A 12308-nucleotide genomic window follows, 5' to 3' on the forward strand; every position below is an offset into this window, starting at 1 on the left:
AATTATGGAATATCCTACCTGATTCAGTTGTCCCAGCTATTAACTTCCACAGTTTTAATTCTAACTTGCCTTCTGTGGACTACATCCCATATTTAAGAGGTTCCTGTGTAAGTGCCCTAATGTCCCCGTCACATTTTAATTTTTTCATTTAAAATTTAAAAAACCCATATCCATCCATCTATCCTTTCTAATTTTGCTGATGCTTTATTTAAAGTTATCTTCATATATCATGATTGTGTGACCTCTCTAGATGCCGTACACTAAATAAAATTAAGAAATGCTTTCCTAAAAAAGATACACATTGATCCCCCTGTGACTACGTAGGACGGACGGGGAGGAAGCCAACCACCAGATTGCAAGAACACAAACAAGCAGTCAGATGAAGAGATCCAATCTCTTTGGTAGCCTCACAAGGACACACGTTCAGTTTTGCAGCTACTAAAGTTGTTGGATGAGCAGGCACAAAAACAGCCAAGTAATTGAAACCTGGGGAAGGGTCCCATCGTCAGTCAACCGGAGTGCTGATTTACCATCAGCCTATCAAGTACTTGGAAGGTGAGGACCGAACAACAGCCAATGACTTCAATGCCAGCCATCAACAGGCAAGATAAATACCACACACACAAAACAGCAATAGTGAGAGAAATTTCCCAAAGATGGGCTCTGTCATGAGTTGAAAGCTCAGAAGGCAAAACCTCTGGTCCCGGTCACTGATCCAGATTGGATCCTAAAAAAGATGTTCCCAAATATGGAAGTCTTAAGCATTTTAGCCTCCCCTCCCTCTCTAAGCACCGCCCTTATCTATGATGTCTTGGGTGCTACCAAATTGGCGTCCTTTTCCTAGCCACCTGCCCTCCTGATTAACCACCATCTGTGGAATGGGCCAAGAGGAACTTGCAGACGATTGGATAGGCCACAGTTGGGCATGCAGTCGGTCACGCGGATCTCTGCTCCCTGGAGCCTTTCTCCACAGTAGTCCTAGCAGTCCTCACGGTTTTTCACCACCACGGAAGAAATGGCCTAGTGGCTTCCCAGATCCATGTACCACCAGGGCTCCCTTTGTTGCTTCGTGTGGGTGCAAGTATTCTGCCCAATCCAGCGCCTGCTGCAGTTCCCATCCACGGCTTTTCTGGCTACTGAATTGAACTGGCTTATATAGGTGGACGATTAGAAAGCTGGACACCCTCTGGCCACATTTCTAGCTGGAAAGAAGTTTGGGAGAAGAAAGGCATGTCAGAGAATTTATTCTCGGTTGACCTGCCTGCTCTGGATTTGCACACAAACATCCAGGAAGAAACACAAAGTCCCTGGGACAACTTACAACTCTCTTGAAGTTTTGTTCCCTGCTGGAGACCAGTTTGGAAGCGCACAAGGGAGGGAAATGCAGGTGACCCTCTGGGCTTTTCTGCACGACTGACCAGAACGAATGGACAGAGGCAGTCTGGAGAGCTGTTCATGGATGCCAACTATGTTATTAGTTTATCAAAATATAAATAGAGGAATATAAAGAAAAATGAAGACTGGGAAAATAAGAGAGGAAAAGGGGGAGAGAGGAAAGTGTAGATTAAAGGGAAAAAGGAAATTTCTGACTGTTTTTGGTGCAGTGGATTGAAGTAATTACATAAAACCTCAACTTTTTAGTTTTACAGGTGAAACACAAAAAATTAGAACATCGTGCAAAAGTTCATTTATTTCAGTAATGCAACTTAAAAGGTGAAACTAATATATGAGATAGACTCATTACATGCAAATCGAGATAGTTCAAGCCTTGATTTGTCATAATTTTGATGATTATGGCTGACAGCTCATGAAAACCCCAAATTCACAATCTCAGAAAATTAGAATATTACATGAAATCAATAGAACAAGGATTGTACATAGAACGATATCAGACCTTTGAAAAGTATAAGCATGCTTATGTACTTAGTACTTGGTTTGGGCCCCTTTTGCATCAATTACTGCCTCAATGCGGTGTGGCATGGATGCTATCCGCCTGTGGCAGTCCTGAGGTGTTACGGAAGACCAGGATGCTTCAAAAGCGGCCTTCAGCTCTTCTTCATATGTTCGGTTGAGATTGGACAGCCATTTATCCAGAATGGTTTAGAATTTCCTGCTTGAGCAGAGGGTTGGACTAGAAGACCTCCAAGGTCCCTTCCAACTCTGTTATTCTGAAATGACTCTTCCTGGGCAGCCTCTGAGTCCCGGGAGAACCTCACGGCGATGGGCAGAAGTGATGGCCGGAGTATCAGTGGAAGAAGACAAACGGAATTTGACCAAGCCCAGAGCTGCACCAAGTTCTGAGCTTTCATGGTGGTGAGACCAGCAGGGAAGCGCCTGCAACGCTGGTTTCATTGCATCAACAGGTTGTTCTCCACTGACCGGGTTTCAGGCTCCTCTTTTGGGGGAGGCCAGGCAAGAAAAGCTGATTATTTGAGCTGAACATGTTTCAAGCAAAGCTTAGTTAGGTGCGCACATGTGTTAAGAGTTGTTTATTTAGCATCCATTTCAGGACAAACTCAAGGATGTGCGGAAGGAAGTGCACAGTACACAAAGCTTTGCTTTGCTTGTTCTAGAGAATGGCAGAGGTGGGAGCGAGAGAGACAATTACGCAGGGAAGATTTTTAAAAACATGGCAACGTTGAAGCTGAAAGGTGAGGCCTGGCAGATTCTCAGGCTGGCTGTTTCTGTCTGTGAACAAATGGAGAAAACCTGGAAATGTTCTGGTCTTCTCCCAGTCGTGAACCTGGATCGTTGCATGCAGAATAGTGGCTGTGATGGGGTCTGACTTGATAAGTATTAAATACTGCAGTATTATTTATCCTTGTATTACCTCTTTCCCAGTGGTGGGATTCAGCCAGTTCGCACCACTTCAGGAGAACCGGTTGTTAACTTTCTGAGCAGTTTGGCAAACTGGTTGTTGGAAGAAATCGTTATGGCAGAGAACCGGTTGTTAAATTACTTGAATCTCACCACTGCTCTTTCCCCTTTCGGCTGGTTGCACATTTTGAATGTAATTATTATTTTCTGTGTTGTCTTGCAAGTGTAATGAGTGGTTCTCTACCCAAAACTAATTCCTTTTGTGTCTAATCACACTTGGCCATTAAAGAATTCTATTCTATTCCATTCTATTTTCTATTCTATTCTATTCTATTCTATTCTATTCTATTCTATTCTATTCTATTCTATTCTATTCTATTCTATTCTATTCTATTCTATTCCATCCCATCCCATCCATTCTCTATATTCTATATAGCGGTAATCCAGTATTTGAGGGGCTAGCGCAAAGAGGAGGGGGTCAAACTATGCTTGAGCAGGGGTCTGGACTAGAAGACCCCCAAGGTCTCTTCTAACTTTATCCTATTCTAATTCTAAAAAGATCTCCAAAGTCGCTTCCAACTCTCTTAATCTACCCTTGTATTAAGAGCAAGCAACCAGAACTACTCGTGAAGCATCTCAAAGAGGTTTATTAGAGGTCCCTGGAGCTCTCTGGCTTTGGCTCTTTTTATGCAGACCTTTCTTTACCCAAACTAGGTACCATCATCAGTTTCATTGCTAGTCACCTATGATACACGGATCTCACCAGGCTGGCTGCATTCCCTTGGGAAAGGCTTCGGGGATTCTGGGGGAGGTCAGCCCTGTGGGGCTTTTTGCAGTGCAAAGATGCCAAGCTCAGCCCTCTCTTAATGCCTCCCTCCAGTCTAGCTGTAGATTCCATCTTGCTTCCTTTTCCTGCCTCTACCCTGTTTTATAGTCCAGGCATCTTGCAACAGCCATGGTCTATTCTTGTGCTCCTCAACAACATTTCCAGTGGCTCTTCACAGGTGAAGAGGGGTTGGCCAGAGAGCTGACCAACCAGTATGGGAGGTCAGAGGGCCCTGGTGGGTGAGAGGGAGGGGAGTCTTGGTCCTGGGCTCCTCGGGATAACCCAGTGAGGCTGGGGGTGCCAGGTGAGACAATCCTCTCTGATAGGATTAAATATTGACCAAGGTCCATTCATAAATTGACAGAAATATGGACCTAGGAAGTGCTAGCCAATATCTCCCACTTCTGCTGGAGTGCTCAAGTCAAGAACACCAGTAGCACGGATCCTCCACTAGGGAGCAGCAGGTGCCTTTATTGGTGGGGAGATGGGAGTGCCTTCTGGTCTGGGGAACCCCTCTTGCATAGAAAGAACTAAAGAGAAGCTGATATATGAAGACACCTGCTTAAGGCCACACCTAAAATACCACATCCAGTTTCGGTCACTACACTACAAAAAAGATGTTGAGACTCTAGAAAGAGTGCAGAGAAGAGCAACCAAGATGATGAGGGGACTGGAGGCTAAAACAAATGAACGGTTGCAGGAACTGGGCATGGCTAAGTCTAGTGAAGAGAAGGACCAGGGGAGACATGATAGCCATTTTCTAATATTTGAGAGGGGCTGCCACAGAGAGGAGGTGCGGGGTGTGTGTGCTCAAGCTATTCTCTAGAGCACTGGAAGGAGTAATGGATAGAAACTGATCAAGGAGAGATTCAACATGGAAATGAGAAATTTTCTGACAGAACAACCAACCCATGGAACAGAAGGTGCCTTCAGAAGGTGGAAGCTCTCAAGAAGAGACTGGATATCCACTTGTCAGAAATGGTGTAGTAGGGTCTCCTGCTTGGGTGGGGGGTTGGACTAGATGACCTACAAGGTCCCTTCCAACTCTGTTATTCTAGTATTATATCAGCCACTGTTGAACTCTAACTCTGCTGACTGCCATGAAACCAACCAGGGGGCCAGCAGCCACAGAGTCGGGGGGCCCTCACAAAACGTGAGAATTAGGGATTGAGGGGGAGGGGGATACCTGAAGTGCCACCTGCTTCCTTGGTCCAAGAGGGGAAACAAGGCCACCTTGGCTAGTTGGTTGGATTTACCTCCCAATTTTCCTCCAGGCAAAGCAAGGGGGCTTCCTGGGAAATCTCCATTCACTGTGGCTGAAAGGAAAGGACCCTGTCAGGTAAATATTGGGCTGTGAGGGAAGGAGAATGGCTCAAAATGATGCTGAATTTCCACAGATGAGGATGGATGTGCTCTCACATCAACACTCAGATTGCTTCGGAGCACTAGCTGGTGCCTACCAAAGGCAGGTTGCCAGATGCGCTGCCCATTGAAGGGAATCTCACCAGCTCCGGGCTGAATTGTGGAGTCCTTGGTGCTCCCTGAGTGATCTCGATCACGGAAGGGCTCCCCTGACAGACACAAAGGCCTCCCTTTGGACCAAAGAATGAACAGACGAAATGTGAGAATGCCTCTGAGGAGCCCATTTATTTGGAGAGCAATTGGCATTTCGTGGGAGCATCGATCTTCTCTACTTGCTGCTGTAGGCCTCCACTTCACAGAGGGTCAAGTAGTCCTCCCTGGGCAAGTGGAGAGTGATGTAGCGGCCTTCCAGCCCGTTGCAGTAGATGGTGGTGATGGAACCGGGGCTGATGTTCAGGATAATCCCACATCTGTGGGGCAAGAGAGGTCACGTTAGGAGAGCAGTCCTTGTGCCTCCCCCCACCTGCTGGTCACCCCAAGTTCACCCTGAGAGCGCAGACCCCCCCCCTTCAATCTTCAAGGGCAGCCCCATTTCAGCAGCAGTCCAGACCTCCCATCCTCTGCTGCCTCGGGTGTCGTGCCTCCGTTGTGCCTCTAATATTCTGATTAATTGGAAATATTAACCTCGTTGGAGAATCTATAGGGGTGAATCTGCAGGGAATGATTTTTAATAAAACCTTGATTGCTTTTCCAGGGTTATCATCTTGATTTTTTGGAACCAATTTTGAAGGATGCTGCTGTCAAGCACTCGAAACTAATGATGTGTTTGACCCCCCCCTCCCTCCCTCGGGCTCAGCCTGGTCAACTCCTACAGCTACGGTCATTTTTTTGGTTTTGTTTTCTTCCTGTTCTGAAGAATGCTACAGTTTTCATCAAGGGCCACATGAATTTATCCAGCCCGGTTTTCTTCCTGACCTGGATGGCTGTCTTGGCCAGATCCATCCCCTGGAGTTGGGCAGCTAATCTATTCAAACATATAAATAAAATCCCAAATTTAATGAGAGAGAGGGGAAACCTGAGCAATTTATTCACCTGTAACTTAAAATCTCTCTTTTGCTGCCTTATACAACAGTTCCTCTAAGTGCAATAAAATGATTGAATCCACCTGTATTTGCCATGGTTTTCTCCTACTTTATTGTTCTAATTTTAAATCTTGCCCAAAACACTTTGGAAGCCTCTTTTCCACTCAGAGAACATCTTTCTTGAGGTGCAGAGACCAGAACAAAATCCAGGAAGAGAAACCCAGCCAGGTGGCCTGGTATCAGGAGCTTAACCCAATTCTGAAGGAACCCATGTTCTAGAATTGCAACTTAAATGACAGCAAAAATTTACAACCAGGTGGAGTTCGCGCACTCCCCCCAAGAATTGAGACCACAACTTAGCCAGGTGCTACCAGGTCTTTCCCTGCCTCTTGGGGGAGCAAGGAGGGAGGTGATCTCGCAATCTCCACACCAATGGAGTCAGGACACCTTGGTCCCCAGGACAAAGTCTGCACCTCATACTCAACAGCACCCCAAAATCAGTTGTGAATTCCCTGTGTGAGGGATGCCCCAAACACCTGGAGAGCCCCAGGGGGGGATGACTGGCTCTGAGCCACTTACTGAGGGTTGGCTCTTCCATGGTCCTCCAGGGAGTCTCCTAAGTGGACTTCCGCTTCATACAGCCTCTCGCTACAGCAGTCCTCCCGGTTTGTCACCACCACCGCGTAGATTTTATGAGATTCCCCCAGGTCCACCAACCACCAGGGGTTTCTTTCCCGGTTGGTGTGGGTGCAGGAGGCATGGGTCCAGGTCCCGTTGCAGTCCCCATCCACGGCTTTCTCTGCTGGTCCACCATACTCATTAGAAAAGGTGGAGGACTGGGAGGTCGGCTTCCCTAAGGCCAAATTATTTGCCTCTGCATCTGCAGGAAAGAATGGAGGAGATCCTTCAAGCAGAGGGAGAAGAAGAAGGGACGGTGCAAAGCCATGAGGGCAACATTTGGGAGACACGAGGAGTAAGTTTTGAAGACTGGGAAATGGGTTGAAAGAAGTGAGCTTAGTGCAATGCTACAGTATGTTCCTTTGCTATTGAGGGAGGAACCCTTTGGCCTCCTTTTCTTCCACTCCCAGAGAAGATCTGGACCTCGTCACAGTAGATTCAATGAGATCTATATCAAGTGGCCATTTACCATGTGATGCTGCTCCACTGGAGACCATGTAGGTGATGGGTTTGTAGCCACTGGACAGATTAGGGAGAGCAAATATCGTGGTTGGCCTGAGGTGCTGTGGGCAATTACACCCCTCCACCACTATTGGCTTGTTCCTCTGCAAGTGTCTTCAGAGGACACCCAGACGTTCTGAAGTGTGTGAGCATGGGTTAGAGAAACAGAACACACATCAAAGAGAACAAAATGTCCAAGGGCCCAGCTTTTGGGGAAACATTCAAGCTGAAGTCCCTGCTCCCAAGGACATCTCACCATGGCCACTGAAGTTCAGGGATCTCATGGCCCTTGTTTCCTTCAAGCAACCAAGTATGGTTATATGTTGCAGGAAGTGGGCTGGTATCAGAAGGTGCAACAAGACTAAGAGGAGAGGCTGGGAGAGGGCTACTAGATGTTGAGATGGCCAGGGCTACACCTGTATCCACACACATGCAACACACAAAGGTCTTTAGGTGTTTTTTTACCTCCAGGTGGGGGCCTGCAACTCTGAGGGACTGTAGGGACTGCCAAGAGGGTCACGGCCAGCAGACCCCCCCAGGCGATGAGCTTCATCCTGCAAGAGACGAGGGGAGAGATCAGGAAAGTGTGGCAGTGCCATGGAGGGACCACAACGAGCTGGCTTCCTCTACTCAACACACTTGAGTATCAGGACCGGTCATGGACCCAAAGGAAGGTTGGAGATACCTTCAAGGTTCTGCCATTTTCCTAGAGGACAATAGAGGATTCCTAAAATCGCTGCTCTGCCTCTTCCCTCCTCTGGCCTTTCCCACACACTGATCTCAATCCCATTAAAAAATATCAAGGTGGGTTTATTGGAGTCCCTTTCTCATCTGCCCATTTTCTAGGTCCATCCCATAATTCCACCCACCCCTCCTTCAAGAGTGGTTAGTTCTTCCTTCTTTCCCCGCCACTCACCTCCTTCAAGCTCTTGAGGAGGCCCAAAGGACTGGATGTCCTTCCTGGAGGGTGAAGGACCGCAGCTTCTTTCCACCAATAGGTCTAAATTCTTCAGGTGTGGTCTGGGCTTCCTGCTGGCCGGCCCTGCTTTTATCTCCTTCCTCCCAGATGGGGCTGGCCTGACTCAGGAAGTCCAAGCCAATCAGAAGGAGGCCGGACCAGAGGTTGGACTGCAACCGGACTCAGGTTTGCTTTGCTACAAGATCTGTTGCCAACCTAGCAAACATGGGCTTCTCCCCTGTATTTTCAGCCCCATGGCCATGACCCATCTCCAGCAGGTGTTGGCTCTTTCCCATAGCGAAAAACAACACATCACTTTTTCACTGGAAAACACATGACAAGCTCTCAGCAAACACTAAAATCAGCACTGAATTTCAGAAGACCTGATGCATGGAATGGGGCCATGATTTCAACAGGGTCGTTTGCTGAGCTCATCAAACAGACCAAAAGCAAACTCAATCTTTGATGCATCAGCTCAGCCAACTATTCTCCCAGGAATTACCTTCTCCAGCCACGCATGTGTGCGCGAACCCCCTAGCAGCCCTCCCTGTAACCTCCTGGGCCCAAAAACAGACTGTGGGGTGGCACACCAGGCCCCACCCCACTCGGCCCCCCATGCATGTGCGTGATCCCAGCCCCCCCCCCGCACATGTGCGCGTGTCTCCCACATGTGCACATCCCAAAAATCAGCTGGCAGGCAGGAGGAGCACGCACATGCATGGTTAAGCTGAGCTGGGCAATGGCTTGCCTGCCCACAGAGAGGCTCTGCATGCATTGTCTCCACAGACTTTTTAAAAACTCACCTGAGTCTGTCAGCAACCAAATGAGCCTTCACAGCCGCTTCTCTTCAAACTGCGATTTCTGCCAAATATTGAAATTTTTCTGTAGCAGATATTTTCAACTCCCTTCCTAGTGAGGTAGCTCAACCAGCCAATGGGAAGCGGAAGAGCTTCTGCTGAAGACCAGGTTTCAAATTCCCCACAAGTGGTTTCCCTCTAACTCCTGGGTGTTGGCAGTGGGGGAGAGGGCATAACCCTCATTCTACAGGATCTCCCCTCCTCTTTCCAGGTGCTAAGGGACTGGACAGGAACATAACAGTCTTCCTTGGCAAATGCCAACCGATTTCCACCTCATCAGAGCCTCAGCATTGTCTGTGAGCAAAGAGCAACGTGAACGTTGTTTTTGCAAGAGCCAACCATGCTCACACCTCCAAAGTCAGCATGAATTGCAGCTGCTAAAAGAACCAGATCGCTTCCTCCCAATCTCTTCTGACCCAGCCTTAGCAGAAGCAAGGAACAGGATCCTTGTCACGAAAACCCCCTCTTGATTTATCTCCTGTGAATCAATGGCATTCACATGCTGGAAACCTCCGGGCAAGAGTCCTTCAAAGAGTTAACGGTGGCAAAAGACCTTATCAGTTTCTTGCGAAAATTGCCAGGCTGGGACCTCCCAGCCAAATTAAGTTCTGGCAAGCAGTCTCTATGGCATGAAACACAATGAGCAAAACCTCCAGAAATACGGACTGCTGTCACCTACAACAACCACTCCCATCTCCTTCTATTTATTCCCCAGCCGGGTCGGGGCCATTCAACATCCACGTATGCGTTGCTTCTCAAGTCGACTCCTTGTCCTCAGTTGTTCTCCTCTCCTAACTCCTCTGCGCATACGTGCATCTGGAACAGGCCCCAGCTGTTCTTCCTCTCCACTTAGCTCAGCCTCCAAAAGCAGCTGGGAAACGGCTGACGCAGAGCATCCATCAGAGCCTTCCCCAGACTCCAGGACTGGCCCAAGTTCCTCCCCAACCTCCTCATCGTCTGAGTCTGGTGGGCCACAACACAATCCTGCAAATTGCTATTACATAAGGAGAGAATATTTCCAAATTAAAGTAAAAAAAAAAAGCAATGAAATGATGTGCCTCACCGAAGGAAATGTTGGGCTCCTGTTGACTGAAGTCTTTGACTGAAGTAGCCAAAATGCTGCTGTCAGGGTTCCAAGGAACACCCCCAACAAAATAAGGCTCTGAGGCTTGAGGTTCCTCAAAGTTCCAATTTATTAGAGATGTCATGTTGGCACAGCTGGGAAAACCCAAAATTGAAGGCTTCCAGGTTTTCCACACCCAGTTGGCAGTTCACAGCCCTGCCCCATACCCACAAGTTCATCACATTGTCCAGTCAACTCTTCACACTCAACTGGATACAATCTTCAGGCAGTCTCCATCAGACGCAGGCAAAAGTCCTTGAATACGGAATGTTGTTATGATTGACTTTCTACTGCTCCAATAACAACCCCCTTCCAACTTTCCCAGCTAAAATATGTGGCAGTTAAGAAGCAAAAAAAAAGAAAAGAAAAGAAAAGAAAAGAAAAAAGAAAATTGCCTTCCAAAACTGACAGCTGCCTTTTGAAGATGATCAGCTGAACAGGAGGCTGGACTTGATGGCCTCCGAGGGAAGCTTCCAAAATGCCAGGTAAGCGAAGGACACCTGCTTTCCGGGGACAGGAGACTCCTGGTTTGTACGACGAATATGCTGCTATATACCTGGACAGTATATATACTCTATAAAGCTTTAGTAAGACCACATCTAGAGTTCTGCATCCAGTTTTGGTCACCATACTATACAAAAGAGGTTGAGACTCTAGAAAAAGTGCAGAGAAGAGCAACCAGGATGATGAGGGGGCTGCAGGATAAAACATACGATGAAAGGTTGCAGGAACTGGGCCTGGCTGGTCTAGGGAAGAGAAGGACCAAGGGAGGGGGGTCAAGCTAGTCTCCAAAGCACCTGAAGGCCAGATGAGGAAGAATGGATGGAAACTGACCAAGGAGAGATTCAACCCTGGAAATAAGGAGGCATTTTCTGACAATGAGAGCAACCAACCGATGGAACAGAGGTTGCCTTCAGAAGTTGTGGGAGCTTCATCACTGGAGAATTTCAAGAAGAGACCGGAATGCCATCTGTCAGTAATGGTGTAGAATCTCCTGCTTGGGTACGGGGTTGGACTAGATGACCTACAAAGTCCCTTCCAACTCTGTCAATCTGTAGTCAGAACCCACCTCTGATCACCTGAGTTTTCAATTCACCCACCCCAGTCTGGCCTACTTAGTGCCAGCAAGGCCTTCCTTGGGGTGTGACGGGTGTTTGTTGTCCTATGTTAACCACCTGCACTTACCTGCTTCATTGAGTCCTGGATTGTTAACATGGCCCCTCTGGCCAAGGAGGACCAGCTCTGGTTGGAGCGGGAAGGAGGGGAGGGGGTGTTTCACCTGGAGGACGCTTGGTAGTTTTGGGGAATCCATTTGCTGGCCCAGCCCAAAGGTGAGTGTTTTATTTCACCTTGTGTGAGTTAGCCAACGCAGGTAAGTCTTTTTTGTTTGTTTGTTTACATTTATATCCCGCCCTTCTCCGAAGACTCAGGGCGGCTTACAGTGTGTAAGGCAATAGTCTCATTCTATTTGTATATTTACAAAGTCAACTTATTGCCCCCCCAACAATCTGGGTCATTTTACCTACCTTATAAAGGATGGAAGGCTGAGTCAACCTTGGACCTGGTGGGACTAGAACCTGCAGTAATTGCAGGCAGCTGTGTTTTAATAACAGGCTTCTTACAGCCTGAGCCACACCGCGGCCCTTTGGCTTTACAACAATTCATTTAGAGACTGTTCAAAGTTACAACGGCAGTGAAAAAGGTGACTTAGGACCACTTTTCACACTTATGTATGACTGTAACTTTGTTGCTGGCAATCCTTATGACTTATATTGATATATTGACCATCATTTGTGTTGTAAATGTTGTACCTTGATGAAGGTATCTTTTCTTTTATGTACACTGAGAGCATATGCACCAAGACAAATTCCTTGTGTGTCCAATCACACTTCTATTCTGTTCTATTATATCTGTCACAGCCTCTCCAGGGTCAAGTGATCAAAATTTGCTTAGCAACTGGCATGTACATACGACGGTTGCAGTGTCCCGGGGTCACGTGACAACTTTCCATAACAAGCAAAGTCAAAGTCAGGGAAGCCGAATCCCCATAACTAATTTAACACCTGCAGTGGTTTGCTTAACAACTGTGGCGAACAAAGCTCCC

The 12308-nt window shown here is 47.5% G+C and overlaps 2 protein-coding genes across 2 annotated transcripts in view; both read right to left on the reverse strand.

The window, feature by feature from the left end:
- Window positions 1-2352, reverse strand: part of LOC131194145 (fucolectin-like) — a 2941-nt gene extending 589 nt beyond the window's left edge. The window contains 2 exon segments of the mRNA XM_058174802.1: window positions 899-1202; window positions 2217-2352. Of these exon segments, the coding sequence (XP_058030785.1) occupies window positions 899-1202; window positions 2217-2352 (440 nt within the window).
- Window positions 3-12308, reverse strand: part of LOC131194146 (uncharacterized) — a 64429-nt gene continuing 52123 nt past the window's right edge. Inside the window, exons 11-13 of the mRNA XM_058174803.1 lie at window positions 7732-7820; window positions 6667-6967; window positions 3-5475 (exon numbers count right to left, since the gene is read on the reverse strand). Of these exons, the coding sequence (XP_058030786.1) occupies window positions 5334-5475; window positions 6667-6967; window positions 7732-7820 (532 nt within the window). The 3' untranslated portion in view covers window positions 3-5333. The remainder of the gene's footprint in view (window positions 5476-6666; window positions 6968-7731; window positions 7821-12308) is intronic.

This window comes from Ahaetulla prasina, chromosome 3 (assembly GCF_028640845.1).
Source record: "Ahaetulla prasina isolate Xishuangbanna chromosome 3, ASM2864084v1, whole genome shotgun sequence".
Lineage (NCBI taxonomy): Eukaryota > Metazoa > Chordata > Lepidosauria > Squamata > Colubridae > Ahaetulla > Ahaetulla prasina.